A 24,966-nucleotide genomic window follows, 5' to 3' on the forward strand; every position below is an offset into this window, starting at 1 on the left:
TCAATTCACAAATGGTGTCCAGGGCACAGCTGGGAGCTGAGGGGGGTCGGTAGCAGGCGGCAATCGTGAGTGACTTATTTCTGGAGAGAGTAATTTTCAAAATTAGTAGTTCGAACTGTTTGGGTATGGACCTGGAAAGTATGACATTACTTTGCAGGCTATCTCTGCAGTACACTGCAACTCCTCCCCCTTTGGCAGTTCTATCTTGACGGAAGATGTTATAGTTTGGTATGGAAATCTCTGAATTTTTGGTGGCCTTCCTGAGCCAGGATTCAGACACAGCAAGGACATCAGGGTTAGCAGAGTGTGCTAAAGCAGTGAGTAAAACAAACTTAGGGAGGAGGCTTCTGATGTTGACATGCATGAAACCAAGGCTTTTTCGATCACAGAAGTCAACAAATGAGGGTGCCTGGGGACATGCAGGGCCTGGGTTTACCTCCACATCACCCGCGGAACAGAGAAGGAGTAGTATGAGGGTGCGGCTAAAGGCTATCAAAACTGGTCGCCTAGAGCGTTGGGGACAGAGAATAAGAGGAGCAGGTTTCTGGGCATGGTAGAATATATTCAGGGCATAATGCGCAGACAGGGGTATGGTGGGGTGCGGGTACAGCGGAGGTAAGCCCAGGCACTGGGTGATGATGAGAGAGGTTGTATCTCTGGACATGCTGGTAGTAATGGGTGAGGTCACCGCATGTGTGGGAGGTGGGACAAAGGAGTTATCAGGGGTATGAAGAGTGGAACTAGGGGCTCCATTGTGAACTAAAACAATGATAACTAACCTGAACAACAGTATACAAGGCATATTGACATTTGAGAGAGACATACAGCGAGGCATACAGTAATCACAGGTGTTGAATTGGGAAAGCTAGCTAAAACAGTAGGTGAGACAACAGCTAATCAGCTAGCACAACAACAGCAGGTAAAATGGCGTAGACTAGGCAACGGGGCCAACAGATAAAACAAACAAGCAGAATGGAGTACCGTGATTAATGGACAATGTCACAAGAACCTGCCAGACAACTCCCATAACTTAAGTCAACATTCTTACAACCTCAATTAAACATTGCATTAATGTCATCACAAATTAGCATATTTTGTGTTTTAGGAACCCCTCTCTTGTAATGTACCCATACTGTTCCCACGAACTAATTACATGCTATGAAACCTTTAAATAATTTAAAGTCTGTCTGTGAACATTCTTGCAAAATCCAATTCATGTTTTGTGCACCCTGATACAAACATTATCCATTATCCAGCTACTGGACAGTTTTTGTGTTTTGGCAACATATCCTTTGTGATGTCCCCACAATGTTCCCACCAGACTGTTCCCACAACCTAATGAAATATTCTGGGAACCTTTAAAGAACTGATTAAAAGTGCTCTAGGAACGTTCTTGCAACATCAGGCGATAATCATCAGAATGACGTACAGTTTTTGTGTTATGAGAACATGTGCGGCGACCTTACAAATGTTCTGGGAACTTCACAGAACCAATTTCTGGTTCTCCAACTCCCAAGTCATTCTTGTGACCTAATATAGGAGACCAGGCCAGCATTCCCAACCTGTCTCCATGGTAACATCTAGGAAACCTCAAGTTACGAGACTATTATGGGATAGAGCTGGAATCTGGGGGGAAGGGGGCACAGTGGTGAGACATTTAGACTGGAATGCACGCACACACACACACACACACACACACACACACACACACACACACACACACACACACACACACACACACACACACACACACACATACACACACACACACACAAACACACTGGAACAGGATGGGCAAACAGGAAAGCTGAGGCAGACAGGAAGCCTTTGTCAGGCTGAGGGGTCAGAGTTCACAGACGGCATGTGTGTGTGTGTGTGTCCGTTCATCTAGCGAGGAGACGTTGGACATTACTAGGGTCAAAGGTGAAGGGATTTAATAGACTACCAGGTGACTGATCGAACGACAGGATGTTACATCTTTAGAAAGCTTCAGACACACAATGGATATTGAAAGGCAGTGAGATAATTCATGTCTGTGTCTTACCTTCCTGGGTTTGACCTTGTCTTGGTAGTCATACTGGAAGATTCCTTTATAACTCAGTCCCAGCCACCACGGAATTCCCTGCTTATCCTGACACGCACAGCGAGAAGACACACACATCAGAGGTTGTGTGTGTATTTCATAGCCCCCCCAAAAAAGTCACCCATCCACTCAGCCCCCAACCCCAAGAGAGAGAGTGTGTGACTAGGTGATAAAGTTGTACCTTAACAGTGTAGTAATGTACTCCATATGTAGGCAGAGACTCAACGATGCTCATATAACTGTAAGAGACAAAGATACAGAGACACACAGAGAGAGACATTTGTCAGTCAGAGAGCTCCCCGTGTTCAACTTCACAGCATACAATGAAGAGAGAGAGCACCATAAACACACGCACACACACACGCGCACACACACACAAACATATATGGATACACACTCAGCATGTAAGAGAGATGTCTGAACACACACAGCTCAAGGGAGAGAGCATGAAGAAAGAGAACATGAGACAAACACACACACACACACAGCTCAAGAGAGAGAGCATGCAGAAAGAGAAAACGAGACGCACACTTACACACACACACACACACACACACACACACACACACCCTTCCCCTGTCCAGTCTTACTTGACTATGGCCTGCCCTCTGGACTGTCCATTGAGCTTCTTGTAGTGTTCTATCACCCGGTCCTCACTGGAACAGAAAACATACACAAAATATAACTGAATCATAGCTACCAGGTAGTAGAGTTTGGTGGTCCTGGTCAATCAGGCCAATAAGACAGGCTGGGACTAACCAGTAGGCCAGAGATGGGTGTTCCTTCAGGGCCTGAGTCGGCAAAGCTGGAAGCTTCTTCAGGTCTGACCTTGTCACGTCATTACTGCAACACATGCAGATTGGCATTAGTGATATATGCCCCTCCAAAACGTGTCTCCAATAATGTGATGTTTGTCTACTCCAATGATGTATTGACTTTAATCCAAGGGTATTTCCTCATGATTCATCTATGGGTTTGGCCAGAGTTAGTAACTGACAAGGTGTGTGGGGGGGGGGGGTAATGCTGCCCTGTTGTGTTTTAGGGGGACTGATAAGACAGTCACACAGCTGGCTGGGCGCTATCTAGGGAACAGCTGCAGAGAGAGAGAGAGAGATGACGAAGACCCCAGACTCCCAGTCTTAAACCCGTCTGTAATCCCCTAACCCTCCCAGCCCCCTGAGACTGAGACTGGGGCAAAGCACTGGAAACAAGGCAGCTAACACTCTGGAAATATAACAGTAACTTAACACCTGACCGAGAGCAATGGTTCCCAATCCCAACCTCTACCAACCAATCTGGAAACCACAGCACAAAGAATCAGAGCCGGCCCCAGGCATAAGCGACATAGGCGGTCGGCCCAGCACCCCCCCCCCAAAAAACGAAAACCTTTGTATTTATTATATATATATAGATATATATAGATATATATAGATAGCTGGCTATATATATATATATATATATATATTTAACTCAGTCGGGGTCTCAACTTACCGTTGAGAGTTAGAATAGTAGAATCCACAAGGTGTGATTTTGGTTGTGCATCAGCACCTTGTTAGGTCAGTCACTGACAGTCACCGAAATTAGCCATGTCAGCTAATCAGTTTTAGATTGATAAGGAAGTCTAGCCAGCTATCTAAACTTGTAGAAATCATGGCCGAATATGTCCGGGCACGCAGGGCACGTGCCCAGGGGCCTTGACCTCCAGGGGACCCCCATTGATTTTGTATGTCACTCCCACTCAGATATCATTTACATGGCATAAGACATGGCAAACTGTGTCGAATGGCAGGAAATTAGCTTTAAAACTGCAAAAATGTCTCTCCATCCTCCCATGGAAAAATTTGTAGAATTGCATGACATGTTTTATAAAATTACAAAATGTTCTCTCTGCCCCATGGAAAACTGTGTACGATTGCAGAAAACTTTCTCTCCGCCATCTAGGAGGTCACTAAAATGTTTTGCCCGCGAAGTGGGGGGCCCACCAACCAAATCCCCCAAAAAGGCTAGCAAACAATGCTAGCGTAATATCTAGCCTAATATGTCTGTAAATGCTATTTACTCACCAAAAAAGGTGTGTAAACATCATTTATCCCCCACTACATCTCTGGCCTTTACCATTTTGGCATGATTTGGTGACCTCCTTTTCTGTGTGTGTCACATTCCAGATCTCAGTGGGACGCCATGTTTATTTATGCTCTCTGTGAGGAAGAGGATATGGGGTCAAAGGTGAACGCTGTTCAACCCTCTAATCTACACTGTCTTCACCGCTCACACACTGATGAATAATCTGTATCCTTTACCTCTCTAAAATACAGAGCAACGATAAGATACTGTATGTGTTTCCCTTTAGCTGTAAAGGCCATGCAATCCATCTGTATTTACAGCTAGATAATAACGTAAAAAACACCATTATAAATGACCAAATATAATTGCAAACACATGTAATTTTGTAAATGCACATTTTCACTACGATGCTTCTAACTAACCTTCACTGTCCTAACCGATACAGTGGCCAATATATCATGCATCCCTATTAAAGTGTAAATCAATAGAGAGCAAAGTGTTTTAGGGGGCAGAAGGCTCATCATGTGAGCTGCCCTCCCCGGCTTCGTCTCACCCTGCTACACTGCTCTGGTCTTAATTGGCTAGCAGTCATGCACAGTGGAGCCCTGTCACACACACACACACACACACACACACACACACACACACACACACACACACACACACACACACACACACACACACACACACACACACACACACACACACACACACTCATGCACAGTGGAGCCCTGTCACACACACACACACACGCACGCACACACACATACACTACAATAAGCTACGCCCCACTGACCCTCTCTAAAGACAGACTCTTCAGAGCTGGATGGAGAGAGTGAATCAGGGGACTGGGGTTGAGAGGAAAGGGAGAGAGGGATAGAGGGAGGACAGGCTGACAAAGGCAGGTCCTTTGAGAGGAGAGGGAGCAGAGCGATTTGCTTTGCTGCTCTGAGGGGCTCAGAGGGCCAGGGACAGACCCCCTACACAGGGTGTAATTGTTCCCCTGTCACACACGCGCACACACACACACACACACACACACACACACACACACACACACACACACATTTGACATTTGTCAACACACAGACAAACACAAACACACACACACACACCTATCCCACCTTCCCCTCAACCAAAAACCAAAGAAACACATGGGCCACCTCCCCTCTATTGTACATTACACACATACAGCTTACTGTAGTAGAGATACATAATAACTGTTCTTACCTGATGAAGTCACCTTTAGCCTCCTGGAGAGAGAAAAGACATAGAGGTGCTTAGCACCAGGGTTGGGCTCAATTCAGAATTTTGGAATTTACTCACATTCAACTCGTTATTTGAAATTGGAAGTAGAATTTAATTCAGTGCATTTCAAAGAAGTTCCACTCAGTCATAGAAGATGGGAGTTTCATTGAATCTACCAGGTCACACTTCCAGATACCAAAGATACCTCTTTTAACCTTAGTGCTTAGAGTAGGCAATTATATTTCCACTAACCATTTCATTTATTTAGCTTCTTTTTGAAGGCCTCAGGGTCAACATGAGGGTTAAACTAATGTATTCTGGGAAATGTAGTATTTTCCCCATATTGAACAAAATGTACAGTACGTGATTCATAACTTATTATATTCGTATATAGGTTTTGTTTCCTTGGTCACTCATTTTAAGAGTTTGTCCTGGAAATCTATTGTTTCAACAAAAATGTTTCTGCATGTGTATAACGCCAGGTTTGACGTTTTATGTACAAGATGTATATTTGTATAGACTATACCTAATGTAGAATAGAAGAGGCATTTGCATTTCATTGAATTTCACAATTTAATTATATTTCCTTGAATTCAAATTCAAATTTGAATTGCAATTCTGTATTCTGTTTACTAATTCAAATGAAATTCAAATTCAATAATTTAACTGGAATATATGAGTCATTCTCAATTCAATGATGCTTTGACACTTGAATAATGTTTACATATCTTGCATTACTCATCCCATATGTATATACTGTATTCTATACCATTTATTGCATCTTGCCTATGCCTCTCGGTCATTGCTTATCCATATATTTATATGTATATATACTTATTACATCCCTTTAGATTTGTGTGTATTAGGTAGTTGTTGTGGAATTGTTAGATATTACTGCACTGTCAGAACTAGAAGTTCAAGCATTTCGCTACACTCGCAATAACATCTGCTAACCATGTGTATGTGACCAATAACATCTGCTAACCATGTGTATGTGACCAATAACATCTGCTAACCATGTGTATGTGACCAATAACATCTGCTAACCATGTGTATGTGACCAATAACATCTGCTAACCATGTGTATGTGACCAATAACATCTGCTAACCATGTGTATGTGACCAATAACATCTGCTAACCATGTGTATGTGACCAATAACATCTGCTAACCATGTGTATGTGACCAATAACATCTGCTAACCATGTGTATGTGACAAATAACATCTGCTAACCATGTGTATGTGACCAATAACATCTGCTAACCATGTGTATGTGACCAATAACATCTGCTAACCATGTGTATGTGACCAATAACATCTGCTAACCATGTGTATGTGACCAATAACATCTGCTAACCATGTGTATGTGACCAATAACATCTGCTAACCATGTGTATGTGACCAATAACATCTGCTAACCATGTGTATGTGACCAATAACATCTGCTAACCATGTGTATGTGACCAATAACATCTGCTAACCATGTGTATGTGACCAATAACATCTGCTAACCATGTGTATGTGACCAATAACATCTGCTAACCATGTGTATGTGACCAATAACATTTGATTCGATTTGAGCCCAACCCTGTTTTATTTATTTATTTAACCTTTATTTAACTGATACATACAATCAGGGGCGCACCTTTAGCTTTAGAAGTGGGGGGGACATAATTATTTATATACTTTTAAAATCCAGTCGGATAAACACTCCAAACAACCTAACCGACCGCTCAGAGGCATCCGCAGGGTCCTAAAGCCCCTGTTGCCTGGTTTAGTATCACATTCTAATGTTGAAACTGGGGGGGACAAAAATGCAATTTCAGAAGGTGGGGCCGTCACCAGTGAAAGTTGCGCCCCTGCATACACTATTATGGAGGGGATAACACTGGCTTTTGTGGGTCAGGTAGTGAGTGTGTATATGTGTGTGCGTGCGTGTCTGTGTGGGTGGGCGAGCGAGCGGGCGGGTGGGCGGGTGAGTGAGAGTACGGTGAGGTCTCCTGTGGTGAAATCAGAGAGAAATATTATCCATCTGGAGCCAAACCTCTAAAGGCCAAGAGATACCTACCTGATAAATCTGCACCGGCAGACACACACACACACACACACACACCACAGTCTGAGTGTGTGTACGCTGATGTTGCAGGATACTGAGGTAATGGGCTGACCTACACTGAGGGGGAACCCTACACTGAGGGGGAACCCTACACTGAGGGGGAACCCTACACTGAGGGGGAACCCTACACACTCCCTGGAACTAGGGTTTGGAACCCATTCAATTAACGTCTTGATTTTTCTAATGATAAACATGACATACCAATAGCAACAGTCAGAGGAGTTGGCTAGAGCAGACACAGATCCAGGCTAGAGAAACAACACTTCTAATATAAAGCAGGATTAAAGGAGAGACAGCTCACTATTTCTGGTAAGGGAAAGGTCAAGTGAGTCTGGTGTCTGGAACACCCACATACGTTGGAGTCAGAGTACTGACTTACCTGTAGGATATAGGAGGCCAGCTCAAAGACCACCTCACTGTCCACCTCAATGAGCTCCTTAGAGAAATAGAGAGAGAGACAGAGCGAGAGAGAGAGAGAGAGAGAGAGAGAGAGAGAGAGAGAGAGAGAGAGAGAGAGAGAGAGAGAGAGAGAGAGGGAGAGAGAGAGAGAGAGAGGGGGAGAGAGGGGGAGAGAGAGAGAGAGAGGGAGAGAGAGAGAGAGAGAGAGAGAGAGAGAGAGAGAGAGAGAGAGAGAGAGAGAGAGAGAGAATGAACGCATTAGATAAGGTTATTTCTTGACTGAACCTGCAGTGCTAATAAAACTAATCCTTGCGAGCTGCGAGGGGCACATTTCATACACCACATTCATCCTGTGACAATACTGTAATGATGTACCTACAATACAATGATGACTAACACATTCATACAGAATATACATTTTTCTATCACATTTTCCACAGGACTCTTTTCTCCATTGTTTTGTTTCATCTATCCCTCGTTACCCCCCTCCCTCCCTGATTTCTTGCCCTCTCTTCATGGGGGGGGTTGTGTTCTCTGCTTCAGCTCAGAGATGACAGTATGATGGGGGAAGAGAGAATGAGGGAATGCACTGGTGACTAGCTTCCATTCTACAGAGTCTCTGTCTTTCACTTTGTCTCTCCATCCTGTTTACTTAGGATGAGCAATGCTGGGACTGGGCCTACTCACACACACGGAAGGGAGTCTGAGGGAAGTGTGTGTGGGTGTTAAGGGGTGACTAGTGACTAAAGGGGTCAGGTATGTAAGGAATGTCCTGTATACGATCCCTGGCAGTTAATTGGTTAAGAGATCAGACAGCAGAGTGAAACACAACACTGAGTGCACTACCACCCAGCATGGGCTCTCACCATGGGGCTGTGGCCTAGCAATGTGTGTGTGTGTGTGTGTGTGTGTGTGTGTGTGTGTGTGTGTGTGTGTGTGTGTGTGTGTGTGTGTGTGTGTGTGTGTGTGTGTGTGTGTGTGTGTGAGCAGAGCCACGGGTTTCTGTCAGGGTGTGGGTGTGTGTGTGTCAGTATGTGTGTGGTCCAGTGTAAAACATGCACTCCATCAACGCAGACAGGAGATGACTGCATTATAATGACTCAATATCAGCAACACAACTCTAACATCTTAAACTTATCCACATGTTTAACATTGACACTGAGAGACCAGGCGAAACTCTAAACTATCTGTTTTCATGTGGTAATAGGTTGATTTATGTAAAGTAAAAAAATAAAGCAACGTGGTCTATTTCGATCTATTGGAGCGTGTCTGGAGACTTCACAGACGACCCTCTCTTCACTAGTTGGCCCGTCAGAGTGAGCCAGTCTCCCTTTATAAACAGCCTATCCTTAGGTGTGAAGTACTAGCTATGTGTTAGCATATGCTAAGCTATTAGTGCTAGGGATATATTAGGAAAACATCTGGGTGTTGCTGGAGTGTTAGCATCTCTGTTGGTGGAGGCATTTTGCTAGCAGAGGCCAGTTAACACTTTTGGTGCTGGAGATAGCATGAGCTTAGCTAATGTTATATCTGTTCAAACATCACACTGACGACCCACATATGCCCCCTTGTGGTGTAGTTATGACATGAATGGGAAAATAAATACACTGCTGAAGGATGAATCATCAATAAAAAAAACATGTATGCAAACACAACTGCAGGTAATGACTAACTTACCTTGTATATGCAGGACTTAGCATTGAGGAAAAAGAGTTCGATAGTAGCATTGTCCTTCAGGTAGGAAATACTCTCTATGTAAAACCTGTAACACATAGTCAATGAAACCCATTATTATAGATCACCAGGTATGACATACTCTCTAAATACCTGTGATGAACAGAAACATAAATTACATTTCAGTATTATATACCATGACACAATGTTGAAATGTTATGTTGCCTGGAACCAGACTGACATCAATAGAAGCTCATTCAATCCACAGTAGTTCCAAACCCATTATTATAGATTGTAAATAAGAATTTGTTCTTGACTGACTTTCCTAGTTAAAAAAGGGTTAAATAAATCAAATAAAAAAGATCCAGAATACTGTGTGGCAGAACTGCAGTGAGCAGAGTGTCCACTAGGTGTCAGCAGACATTAGGCTTCCATACAGTTCCTGTGTTGATGATGTTGTACCCACAATAAAAATCTGGACATACCCCAACCATACCACTGGATGAACGGAGATATGTGAACAACGCAGAGAGCCAGTACTGCAGCATTCAATGTCAGCAGAACGCGCACCGATGACTTTGTGGCGTGTGACGTGTACAAGGCAAGCAGATACGAGCTCCACAAATCCATTAGGGACCCAAAAAGATAATGAAGACTCAAACTTGAAATTATGTTTGCCAACTCAGATTCGGGATGCATGTGGCAAGACTACAGACTATCACGGACTACAAAGGCAAATCCAGCTGTGTGGTGCCTACCGACGCATACCAACCAGACGAGCTTAACATATTGTATGCTCTCTTTGAGGCAGACAATACCGAGCCATCCTGGAGGACTCTTGCTGCTCCGGATGACCAGGTATCCCTGGTCTCATCCTCGGAGTGTGTGCTGACCAGTTGGCGAGCATCTTCTCAGATGTTCAACCTGTCCCTGTTCCAGGCTGTAGTCTCCACCTGCTTCAAGGAGACCACCATCGTCCCAGTGCCCCCAAAAAAACAAGGTGACATGCCCAAATGACTATCGCCCCTTCGCACTCATCCCTCCGCCTTGGTCATCATGAAGCACTTCTAGATGTTGGTACTGGTCCACATCAAGGCCAGAATGCCAGCATCACTTGACCCATAAAAATGTGCCGACCGCTACAACATATCCACGGAAGATAACATTTCCATCGGTTCTCACACACCCGTAACGTATCTGGACAAGAGGTTCACCTATGTGAGAATGCTGTTCATACAGTTCAGCATTCAACATTATTGTTCCCTCCAAGCTCAACACCAAGCTCAGAGCCCTGGGGCTGGACACCACACCCTGCAACGTGACACTGGACTTCCTGACGGGCAGAACACAGGCTGTGAGGATTGGCAACAATCCTCCACAGGGGTGTGTCCTCAGCCCTCTGCTGTACTCCCTTTTCACCCACGACACCAACTCCATCCTCAAGTTTGCTGACAACACTATGGTTGTAGGCCTGATAACCAACAACGGCGAGTCAGCCTGTAGGGAGGAGGTAAATGAACTGGCATTGTGGTGCCAGGACAACAACATCTCCCTCAACGTCAACAAAACAAAGGAGTTGATTGTTGACTTCAGGAAGCAGAGAAGGGAACACGCCACAATCCACATCAATGGGACTGCAGTAGAGAAAGTCAGCAGTTTTAACCTCTTGAAGCTAGGGGGCACTATTTTTATGTTTGGAAAAATAACATTCCCAAAGTAAATGGCCTATGTCTCATGACCAGATGCTAGAATATGCATATAATTGACAGATTAGGATAGAAAATACTATAAAGTTTCCAAAACTGTAAAAATATTGTCTGTGGGTATAACAGAACTGATATTGCAGGCGAAAGCCTGAGGATAATCCAATCAGGAAGAGCCTCTTATTTTGAAACGTCTGTGTTCCTATGCGTGCCTGTCCTCCATTTAAAGCCTTTCAACTGAAAGGTTGCAAGTTCAAATCCCAGGGCTGACAAGGTACAAACCTGTTGTTCTGCCCCTGAACAGGCAGTTAACCCACTGTTCCTAGGCCGTTGTTGAAAATAAGAATTTGTTCTTAACTGACTTGCCTAGTTAAATAAAGGTAAAAGGGGTATCAACCAGATTCCTTTTTCTGTGGCTTCCCTAAGGTGTCAACAGTCTTTAGACATATTTTATGGCTTTTATTTTGAAAAATGAGTGTGAAGGATCACATTGCGTAAGTGGAGAGGTGGGGGCTCTCAGAGTGAGTTTGTGCGCAATTGAGTAAACCGGCCATTGTTCCTCCCGCTGTTATGGAAAAAGCTACACACCCGGTTGATATATTATCGAATATATATTTTAAAAACTACCCCTGGAATGATTATAAAAAATGTTTGACATGTTTCTGTGGACATTATGAAGAATATTTGGAATTTCCGTCTGCTTTGTCGTGACCGCTCTTTCCTGTGGATTTCTGAACATAACGCGACAAACAAACGTCGGTATTTTGGGTATAAAAATAATCTTTATGGAACAAAAGGAACATTTGCTGTGTAACTGGGAGTCTCGTGAGTGAAAACATCTGAAGATCATCAAAGGTAAACGGTTAATTTGATTGTTTTTCTGATTTTCGTGACCAAGCTTCCTGATGCTAAGTGTACATAATGCTACGCTTGGCTATCGATAAACTTACACAAACGCTTGGATTGCTTTCGCTGTAAAGCATAATTTCAAAATCTGAGACGACAGGGTGATTAACAAAAGGCTACGGTGTGTTTCAAAATATTGCACTTGTGATTTCATGAATATTAATATTAATATTATTAATATGCTATTCAGCGGTTGCAGACAGAAGTTATCCCGCTACAGGGTTTGGTAGCGTCAAGAAGTTAAGTTCCTCGGCGTCCACATCACCGAGGACTTGCCATGGACCAACAATACCACCACTCTCATCAAGAGGGTGCAACAGCGTCTCTACTTCCTAAGAAGGCTGAAGAAATTTGGCATGCCGCCCCATGTCTTCTCCAAATACTACCACTGCACCAACGAGAGCGTCCTGACCGGTTGCATCATGAACTGGTACGGGAATTGATCTGTCCACGACCGTAAGGCCCTCCAGAGGGTTGTGAAGACTGCCGAGAACATCACTGGGATGTGCTCCCACCAATCCAGGACGAAGGCCTGTAGGAAGGACCCCACACACAAGATGTTCACTCTCTTACCATGGGCAGACAGTATCGGAGCCTGAGGTCTGATAGCAACAGGCTCAAAACCAGTTTCTACAAGCCATCAGACTACTTACAGTAACACTTGAACTGGACTGACCACCTAAACTGACTCTCCGCACCATTAACACACATGCACTCACTCACTCACTCACTAACTCATGTACACACCCACATAGATATCCACTCATCCACACACACACACACGCACGCACGCACGCACGCACGCACGCACGCACGCACGCACGCACGCACGCACGCACGCACGCACACACACACACACACACACACACACACACACACACACACACACACACACACACACACACACACACACACACACACACACACACATACATACACACACACACACACACAGTACATTCATGCTACACACAACTGTTGCTACCAGACTCTTATTTTGATTGATAAACACTGCACAATTAAGCCCCCCAGCCCCCCTTCCGCAAAACACGTGTATATATTGTAAATAAACTTGAAACACACACACACACACACACACACACACAGCTTATCACACTCGGCTGCTCTGGGTGGTGAAGACTGATCAGGGATTCAGCTCTGACATTTAGACTGATTGCAGTTTCATCTGGCTGTCTGTGTGTGTGTGTGTGTGTGTGTGTGTGTGTGTGTGTGTGTGTGTGTGTGTGTGTGTGTGTGTGTGTGTGTGTGTGTGTGTGTGTGTGTGTGTGTGTGTGTGTGTGTGTGTGTGTGTGTGTGGAATTGCATTGTATTAATAAGCATTTGAATGTGTGCGTGTATCTGTGTGTGGGACTATTAGAAGTTATAACAGAGATAATAGTAACAGTATAATACTATTGAATCTGTACTGATGTCTAGACACTGGTTAACTTACCATGAACACAAGGTAATGTATTTGATAGTGATTTGTTGTTAGAACAATACACCACATAAAATAATACAACACTCCATACAATAATTCAACACCCCATCAAATAATAAAACACTATAGACTATAATTCAAAACTCAGTACAATAATACAACACCCCATACAACAATAAAACACCCAGTACAATAATACAACACCCCATAAACTAATACAACACCCCATACAACAATAAAACACCCAGTACAATAATACAACACCCCATAAACTAATACAACACCCCATACAACAATAAAACACCCAGTACAATAATACAACACCCAGTACAATAATACAACACCCCATACAACAATAAAACACCCCATTCATTAATACAACACCCCATACAATAATACAACACTCAGTACAATAATACAACACCCCATACAATAATACAACACTCAGTACAATAATACAACACCCCATAAACTAATACAACACCCCATACAACAATAAAACACCCCATTCATTAATACAACACCCCATACAATAATACAACACCCAGTACAATAATTCAACACCCAGTACAATAATACAACACCCAGTACAATAATACAACACCCCATACAATAATTCAACACCCAGTACAATAATACAACACCCAGTACAATAATTCAACACCCCATACAATAATTCAACACCCAGTACAATAATACAACACCCAGTACAATAATACAACACCCCATACAATAATACAATACCCCATACAATAATACAACACCCATTACAATAATACAACACCCAGTACAATAATACAACACCCCATACAATAATACCACACCCCATACAATAATACAACACCCCATACAATAATTCAACACCCAGTACAATAATACAACACCCCATACAATAATTCAACACCCAGTACAATAATACAACACCCAGTACAATAATACAACACCCAGTACAATAATACAACACCCCATACAATAATTCAACACCCAGTACAATAATACAACACCCAGTACAATAATTCAACACCCAGTACAATAATACAACACCCAGTACAATAATACAACACCCAGTACAATAATACAACACCCCATACAATAATTCAACACCCAGTACAATAATACAACACCCAGTACAATAATACAACACCCCATACAATAATACAACACCCAGTACAATAATACAACACCCAGTACAATAATACAACACCCCATACAATAATACAACACCCGGTACAATAATACAACACCCAGTACAATAATACAACACCCAGTACAATAATACAACACCCAGTACAATAATACAACACCCAGTACAATAATACAACACCCAGTACAATAATACAACACCCAGTACAATAATACAACACCCAGTACAATAATACAACACCCAGTACAATAATACAACACCCCATACAATAATACAACACCCAGTACAATAATACAACACCCAGTACAATAATACAACACCCAGTACAATAATTCAACACCCAGTACAATAATACAACACCCAGTACAATAATTCAACACCCCATACAATAATACAATACCCCATACAATAATACAACACCCATTACAATAATACAACACCCAGTACAATAATACAACACCCCATACAATAATACCACACCCCATACAATAATACAACACCCCATACAATAATTCAACACCCAGTACAATAATACAACACCCCATACAATAATTCAACACCCAGTACAATAATACAACACCCAGTACAATAATACAACACCCAGTACAATAATACAACACCCCATACAATAATTCAACACCCAGTACAATAATACAACACCCAGTACAATAATTCAACACCCAGTACAATAATACAACACCCAGTACAATAATACAACACCCAGTACAATAATACAACACCCCATACAATAATTCAACACCCAGTACAATAATACAACACCCAGTACAATAATACAACACCCCATACAATAATACAACACCCAGTACAATAATACAACACCCAGTACAATAATACAACACCCCATACAATAATACAACACCCAGTACAATAATACAACACCCAGTACAATAATACAACACCCAGTACAATAATACAACACCAGTACAATAATACAACACCCAGTACAATAATACAACACCCAGTACAATAATACAACACCCAGTACAATAATACAACACCCAGTACAATAATACAACACCCAGTACAATAATACAACACCCCATACAATAATACAACACCCAGTACAATAATACAACACCCAGTACAATAATACAACACCCAGTACAATAATACAACACCCAGTACAATAATACAACACCCCATACAATAATACAACACCCAGTACAATAATACAACACCCAGTACAATAATACAACACCTCATACAATAATACCACACCGCATACAATAATACAACACCCAGTACAATAATACAACACCCAGTACAATAATACAACACCCAGTACAATAATACAACACCCCATACAATAATACAACACCCCATACAATAATACAACACCCAGTACAATAATACAACACTCAGTACAATAATACAACACCCCATACAATAATACAACACCCCATACAATAATACAATGCCCCATACAATAATACAACACCCAGTACAATAATACAACACCCCATACAATAATACCACACCCCATACAATAATACAACACCCAGTACAATAATACAACACCCCATACAATAATACCACACCCCATACAATAATACAACACCCAGTACAATAATACAACACCCCATACAATAATACAACACCCCATACAATAATACAACACCAGTACAATAATACAAACACCCCATACAATAATACAATGCCCCATACAATAATACAACACCCCATACAATAATACAACACCCCATACAATAATACAATGCCCCATACAATAATACAACACCCCATACAATAATACAACACCCCATACAATAATACAATGCCCCATACAATAATACAACACCCAGTACAATAATACAACACCCCATACAATAATACAACACCCCATACAATAATACAACACCCAGTACAATAATACAACACCCCATACAATAATACAATGCCCCATACAATAATACAACACCCCATACAATAATACAACACCCCATACAATAATACAATGCCCCATACAATAATACAACACCCCATACAATAATACAACACCCCATACAATAATACAACACCCCATACAATAATACAACACCCCATACAATAATACAACACCCCATACAATAATACAACACCCCATACAATAATACAACACCCAGTACAATAATACAACACCCAGTACAATAATACAACACCCAGTACAATAATACAACACCCCATACAATAATACAATGCCCCATACAATAATACAACACCCAGTACAATAATACAACACCCCATACAATAATACAACACCCAGTACAATAATACAACACCCAGTACAATAATACAACACATCATACAATAATACCACACCCCATACAATAATACAACACCCAGTACAATAATACAACACCCCATACAATAATACAACACCCAGTACAATAATTCAATGCCCCATACAATAATACAATACCCCATACAATAATACAATAATAATTATGGTAGGTGGAAATGACGTAAAAACACCCTTTTGGAGACACTTATCATTAGCCTTTCTGTTGTGTCTCCAACACATCGGGTTGTTCAATATGTTGTTAAGGAATGACCAGTCCCTGGAGCCTAGAACACATTATAGGGACTTCTGAAGTACTGACCAACACTGTTCAACATTGTGTGTGCGTGTAGCCTTTCCTCAGCTGCATAGAAAGGTCAGACAATTTCACTTCAGATCCTGTACCTTTCATGGAGAAGTGACTGCACGCACACACACGCGCAAACTCAGGACGTGTGTTATGTAAGAGATCAGCCTTTGTCAGAGCAGTACAAACTCAGGACGTGTGTTATGTAAGAGATCAGCCTTTGTCAGAGCAGTACAAACTCAGGACGTGTGTTATGTAAGAGATCAGCCTTTGTCAGAGCAGTACAAATGGGCTGGCAGGAGAAAGAAACTGGTTTTATAACCCTGCTACTTAAATGTGAGTCAGATCAGAGTAGAAGCACCACTTTCCAGGGATACAACATCTTACTCAACGCTTGACACACACAGACACACTGAGGCTAATATATAATAGCTAGACACAAGTATCACTGAATTATGAATGGTGTTCTCTTATAGTATTATAGAGTTATCGTCTGCCTTTTTCACAGAGCCATGGTAGTGTGTGGTGTGCAGACGTCTGTCTGACTGTGTGTGTGTGTGTGTGTGTGTGTGTGTGTGCCTGCTGTATATATGTAGGTACATGTAGGTGCTGTGCTTGTATGTGTTCATGCATGATATGACCATACCTGACACAGAAGTACAGGACGATGGGTCCAGACTTCTTGGGGAACTCGTGTTCTAGAACCCTCCGGTCCAACTGCAGCCAGCTGAAATGACCCCTGGAGACACAACTGTTAGTAAACCACACACCCAACCAATGAGGAGTCAATCTCCGTACACGACAGAACTGACCAATGGGGAGTTAACAAACTAAAGAACTGACTTATGTTGACTGAGCATGAAATGTAAAAGTTGGTATGACCAGATATGTACTGCAGATTGAAAAACCTTCTTGACAATGTAAAAATACTGCAATAGCATAGCCAAGTCCACTGCGCCCCACCCCACCCCATCTCTATCTCTCTCACTCTCTCTTTCTGACAGGGGATGCAAACTGCAGAGGCAGCTTGTCACCCTGGTAACCCTGCATGGTCTCCTGGGCAACATGCACTGGTCTTCTTTCTATTTCTCTTGTTCAAAGTTCAGCTCTCTCAGCTCTCAAACACAGAAACAACAAAGCTACATCATATAGAGCCGAGGGACTGAGGGAGAAACAGAGAGAGACAGAACTGGGGGAGAAAAAGAGAGACATAACTGGGGGAGAAACAGAGAGAGACAGAACTGGGGGAGAAACTGAGAGAGACAGAACTGGGGGAGAAACAGAGAGAGACAGAAACAAAGAGAGACAGAACTGGGGGAGAAACAGAGAGAGACAGAAACAGAGAGACAGAAACAGAGAGAGACAGAAACAGAGAGAGACAGAACTGGGGGAGAAACAGAGAGAGACAGAAACAGAGAGAGACAGAAACAGAGAGACAGAAACAGAGAGAGACAGAAACAGAGAGAGACAGAACTGGGGGAGAAACAGAGAGAGACACAACTGGGGGAGAAACAGAGAGAGAGAGAACTGGGGAGAATCAGAGAGAGACAGAACTGGGGGAGAAACAGAGAGAGACAGAAACAGAGAGAGACAGAACTGAGGGAGAATCAGAGAGAGACAGAAACAGAGAGACAGAAACAGAGAGAGACAGAAACAGAGAGAGACAGAACTGGGGGAGAAACAGAGAGAGACACAACTGGGGGAGAAACAGAGAGAGAGAACTGGGGGAGAATCAGAGAGAGACAGAAACAGAGAGACAGAAACAGAGAGAGACAGAAACAGAGAGAGACAGAACTGGGGGAGAAACAGAGAGAGACACAACTGGGGGAGAAACAGAGAGAGAGAGAACTGGGGGAGAAACAGAGAGAGACAGAAACAGAGAGAGACAGAACTGAGGGAGAATCAGAGAGAGACAGAAACAGAGAGACAGAAACAGAGAGAGACAGAAACAGAGAGAGACAGAACTGGGGGAGAAACAGAGAGAGACACAACTGGGAAGAAACAGAGAGAGACAGAAACAGAGAGAGACAGAAACAGAGAGAGACAGAAACAGAGAGAGACAGAAACAGAGAGAGACAGAACTGGGGGAGAAACAGAGAGAGACACAACTGGGGGAGAAACAGAGAGAGAGAACTGGGGGAGAATCAGAGAGAGACAGAACTGGGGGAGAAACAGAGAGAGACAGAAACAGAGAGACAGAAACAGAGAGAGACAGAACTGGGGGAGAAACAGAGAGAGACACAACTGGGGGAGAAACAGAGAGAGACAGAAACAGAGAGAGACAGAACTGAGGGAGAATCAGAGAGAGACAGAAACAGAGAGACAGAAACAGAGAGAGACAGAAACAGAGAGAGACAGAACTGGGGGAGAAACAGAGAGAGACAGAAACAGAGAGACAGAAACAGAGAGAGACAGAAACAGAGAGAGACAGAAACAGAGAGAGACAGAACTGGGGGAGAAACAGAGAGAGACAGAAACAGAGAGAGACAGAACTGGGGAGAAACAGAGAGAGACAGAAACAGAGAGACAGAAACAGAGAGAGACAGAACAGAGAGAGACAGAACTGGGGGAGAAACAGAGAGAGACACAACTGGGGGAGAAACAGAGAGAGAGAACTGGGGGAGAAACAGAGAGAAACAGAATCAGAGAGAGACACAACTGGGGGAGAATCAGAGAGAGACAGAACTGGGGGAGAAACAGAGAGAGACAGAACTGGGGGAGAATCAGAGAGAGACAGAACTGGGGGAGAAAAAGAGAGACAGAACTGGGGGAGAATCAGAGAGAGACAACTGGGGGAGAATCAGAGAGAGACACAACTGGGGGAGAAACAGAGAGAGACACAACTGGGGGAGAAACAGAGAGAGACAGAACTGGGGGAGAAACAGAGAGAGACAGAAACAGAGAGAGACAGAACTGGGGGAGAATCAGAGAGAGACAGAACTGGGGGAGAAAAAGAGAGACATAACTGGGGGAGAATCAGAGAGAGACAACTAGGGGAGAATCAGAGAGAGACAGAACTGGGGGAGAAACAGAGAGAAACAGAAACAGAGAGAGACAGAACTGGGGGAGAAACAGAGAGAGACAGAACTGGGGGAGAAACAGAGAGAGACAGAACTGGGGGGAGAAACAGAGAGAGACAGAAACAGAGAGAGACAGAACTGGGGGAGAAACAGAGAGAGACAGAACTGGGGGAGAAACAGAGAGAGACAGAAACAGAGAGAGACAGAACTGGGGGAGAAACAGAGAGAAACAGAAACAGAGAGAGACAGAAACAGAGAGACAGAACTGGGGGAGAAACAGAGAGAGACAGAAACAGAGAGACAGAACTGGGGGAGAATCAGAGAGAGACAGAACTGGGGGAGAAACAGAGAGAGACAGAAACAGAGAGACAGAACTGGGGGAGAAACAGAGAGAGACACAACTGGGGGAGAAACAGAGAGAGACAGAAACAGAGAGACAGAACTGGGGGAGAAACAGAAACAGAGAGACAGAAACAGAGAGACAGAACTGGGGGAGAAACAGAGAGAGACAGAAACAGAGAGACAGAACTGGGGGAGAAACAGAGAGAGAACAGAACTGGGGGAGAAACAGAGAGAGACAGAAACAGAGAGAGACAGAACTGGGGGAGAAACAGAGAGAGACAGAAACAGAGAGACAGAACTGTGGGAGAAACAGAGAGAGACAGAACTGGGGGAGAAACAGAGAGAGACAGAAACAGAGAGACAGAACTGGGGGAGAATCAGAGAGAGACAGAACTGGGGGAGAAACAGAGAGAGACAGAAACAGAGAGACAGAACTGGGGGAGAAACAGAGAGAGACACAACTGGGGGAGAAACAGAGAGAGACAGAAACAGAGAGACAGAACTGGGGGAGAACCAGAGAGAGACAGAAACAGAGAGACAGAACTGGGGGAGAAACAGAGAGAGACAGAAACAGAGAGACAGAACTGGGGGAGAAACAGAGAGAGACAGAACTGGGAGAGAAACAGAGAGAGACAGAAACAGAGAGACAGAACTGGGGGAGAAACAGAGAGAGACAGAAACAGAGAGAGACAGAAACAGAGAGAGACAGAAACAGAGAGACAGAACTGGGGGAGAAACAGAGAGAGACACAACTGGGGGAGAAACAGAGAGAGACAGAAACAGAGAGACAGAACTGGGGGAGAAACAGAGAGAGACAGAACTGGGGGAGAAACAGAGAGAGACAGAAACAGAGAGACAGAACTGGGGGAGAAACAGAGAGAGACAGAAACAGAGAGAGACAGAAACAGAGAGAGACAGAAACAGAGAGAGACAGAACTGGGGGAGAAACAGAGAGAGACACAACTGGGGGGGAAACAGAGAGAGACAGAAACAGAGAGAGACAGAAACAGAGAGAGACAGAACTGGGGGAGAAACAGAGAGAGACACAACTGGGGGAGAAACAGAGAGAGACAGAAACAGAGAGAGACACAACTGGGGGAGAAACAGAGAGAGACAGAACTGGGGGAGAAACAGAGAGAGACAGAAACAGAGAGAGACAGAAACAGAGAGAGACACAACTGGGGGAGAAACAGAGAGAGACACAACTGGGGGGGAAACAGAGAGAGACAGAAACAGAGAGAGACAGAAACAGAGAGAGACACAACTGGGGGAGAAACAGAGAGAGACACAACTGGGGGAGAAACAGAGAGAGACAGAAACAGAGAGACAGAACTGGGGGAGAAACAGAGAGAGACAGAAACAGAGAGACAGAACTGGGGGAGAAACAGAGAGAGACAGAACTGGGAGAGAAACAGAGAGAGACAGAACAGAGAGACAGAAACTGGGGGAGAAAACAGAGAGAGACAGAAACAGAGAGAGACAGAAACAGAGAGAGACAGAAACAGAGAGACAGAACTGGGGGAGAAACAGAGAGAGACACAACTGAGGGAGAAACAGAGAGAGACAGAAACAGAGAGACAGAACTGGGGAGAAACAGAGAGAGACAGAACTGGGGGAGAAACAGAGAGAGACAGAAACAGAGAGACAGAACTGGGGGAGAAACAGAGAGAGACAGAAACAGAGAGAGACAGAAACAGAGAGAGACAGAAACAGAGAGAGACAGAACTGGGGGAGAAACAGAGAGAGACACAACTGGGGGGGAAACAGAGAGAGACAGAAACAGAGAGAGACAGAAACAGAGAGAGACAGAACTGGGGGAGAAACAGAGAGAGACACAACTGGGGGAGAAACAGAGAGAGACAGAAACAGAGAGAGACACAACTGGGGGAGAAACAGAGAGAGACAGAACTGGGGGAGAAACAGAGAGAGACAGAAACAGAGAGAGACAGAAACAGAGAGAGACACAACTGGGGGAGAAACAGAGAGAGACACAACTGGGGGGGAAACAGAGAGAGACAGAAACAGAGAGACAGAACTGGGGGAGAAACAGAGAGAGACAGAAACAGAGAGACAGAACTGGGGGAGAAACAGAGAGAGACAGAACTGGGGGAGAAACAGAGAGAGACAGAAACAGAGAGACAGAACTGGGGGAGAAACAGAGAGAGACAGAAACAGAGAGAGACAGAAACAGAGAGAGACAGAACTGGGGGAGAAACAGAGAGAGACACAACTGGGGGGAAACAGAGAGAGACAGAAACAGAGAGAGACAGAAACAGAGAGAGACAGAACTGGGGGAGAAACAGAGAGAGACACAACTGGGGGAGAAACAGAGAGAGACAGAAACAGAGAGAGACACAACTGGGGGAGAAACAGAGAGAGACAGAACTGGGGGAGAAACAGAGAGAGACAGAAACAGAGAGAGACAGAAACAGAGAGAGACACAACTGGGGGAGAAACAGAGAGAGACACAACTGGGGGGAAACAGAGAGAGACAGAAACAGAGAGAGACAGAAACAGAGAGAGACACAACTGGGGGAGAAACAGAGAGAGACACAACTGGGGGAGAAACAGAGAGAGACAGAAACAGAGAGACAGAACTGGGGGAGAAACAGAGAGAGACAGAAACAGAGAGACAGAACTGGGGAGAAACAGAGAGAGACAGAACTGGGGGAGAAACAGAGAGAGACAGAAACAGAGAGACAGAACTGGGGGAGAAACAGAGAGAGACAGAAACAGAGAGAGACAGAAACAGAGAGAGACAGAAACAGAGAGACAGAACTGGGGGAGAAACAGAGAGAGACACAACTGGGGGAGAAACAGAGAGAGACAGAACTGGGGGAGAAACAGAGAGAGACAGAAACAGAGAGAGACAGAAACAGAGAGAGACAGAAACAGAGAGAGACACAACTGGGGGAGAAACAGAGAGAGACACAACTGGGGGGGAAACAGAGAGAGACAGAAACAGAGAGAGACAGAAACAGAGAGAGACACAACTGGGGGAGAAACAGAGAGAGACACAACTGGGGAAGAAACAGAGAGAGACAGAAACAGAGAGAGACAGAAACAGAGAGAGACAGAAACAGAGAGAGACAGAAACAGAGAGAGACAGAAACAGAGAGAGACAGAAACAGAGAGAGACAGAACTGGGGGAGAAACAGAGAGAGACACAACTGGGGGAGAAACAGAGAGAGACAGAAACAGAGAGAGACAGAAACAGAGAGAGACAGAAACAGAGAGAGACAGAAACAGAGAGAGACAGAAACAGAGAGAGACAGAGAGAGACAGAAACAGAGAGAGACACAACTGGGGGAGAAACAGAGAGAGACAGAAACAGAGAGAGACAGAAACAGAGAGAGACAGAACTGGGGGAGAAACAGAGAGAGACACAACTGGGGGAGAAACAGAGAGAGACAGAAACAGAGAGAGACAGAACTGGGGAGAAACAGAGAGAGACAGAAACAGAGAGACAGAACTGGGGGAGAAACAGAGAGAGACAGAAACAGAGCTATGTCTTTTACAAATGTCACCCAGCATTGGTATGCCAGTGGAGTTTTTGAAAGGGTCTGGAGAGAGGGATGAATGAGAGGTATAAAATATCACAGACTGTTGGCCTATGTAAATCTATAACAAACAGTATTCAATGAGAGCACTAGGACTGGGACTAGCAGACTGGGACTAGCAGACTGGGACTAGCAGACTGGGACTAGAAAACTGGGACTAGCAGACTGGGACTAGCAGACTGGGACTAGCAGACTGGGACTAGCAGACTGGGACTAGCAGACTGGGACTAGACTGTAGATATCTGTTTTATACTCCACAATAACAATGTCAATAAATGGTATCTTCACATTTCAAAACATACATTTCTTTCCTTGTGTGATAAACAGACAAGAGTGTTGTTACTTTCCATTAGAGGTGTGTTAGTGCTGGGCTGGAACAAAACCCTACACTTCACATAGCCCCCCCAGAAACAGGACCGTCCTATATTCCTGGTCATAACAGTGAACCAGAGGGACTTACGTTTCGTCTGTGTAGGAGATCCCAAAGTATTCCTTCTCCTTCAGGTTGAAGTGGGAGGCCACCAAATCTAACAGGTCCTTGCCATCAACTTGGGCTGCAGGGAAACACATACACACAGGTAGTCAGTATGATGTGTGTGTGTGTGTGTGTGTGTGTGTGTGTGTGTGTGTGTGTGTGTGGTGTGTGTGTGTGTGTGTGTGTGTGTGTGTGTGTGGAGTCAG

The 24,966-nt window shown here is 43.9% G+C and overlaps 1 protein-coding gene across 1 annotated transcript in view; it reads right to left on the reverse strand.

The window, feature by feature from the left end:
- LOC109888852 (FERM domain-containing protein 4A-like) overlaps positions 1–24,966 on the reverse strand; it is a 136,772-nt gene that overhangs the window by 43,337 nt on the left and 68,469 nt on the right. The window contains 10 exon segments of the mRNA XM_031822813.1: positions 2,045–2,131; positions 2,265–2,322; positions 2,674–2,739; positions 2,843–2,926; positions 5,378–5,400; positions 7,891–7,947; positions 9,588–9,672; positions 18,010–18,102; positions 24,746–24,827; positions 24,830–24,839. Coding sequence (XP_031678673.1) covers positions 2,045–2,131; positions 2,265–2,322; positions 2,674–2,739; positions 2,843–2,926; positions 5,378–5,400; positions 7,891–7,947; positions 9,588–9,672; positions 18,010–18,102; positions 24,746–24,827; positions 24,830–24,839 — 645 coding nt within the window.

This window comes from Oncorhynchus kisutch, linkage group LG4 (assembly GCF_002021735.2).
Source record: "Oncorhynchus kisutch isolate 150728-3 linkage group LG4, Okis_V2, whole genome shotgun sequence".
Classification (NCBI taxonomy): Eukaryota; Metazoa; Chordata; class Actinopteri; order Salmoniformes; family Salmonidae; genus Oncorhynchus; species Oncorhynchus kisutch.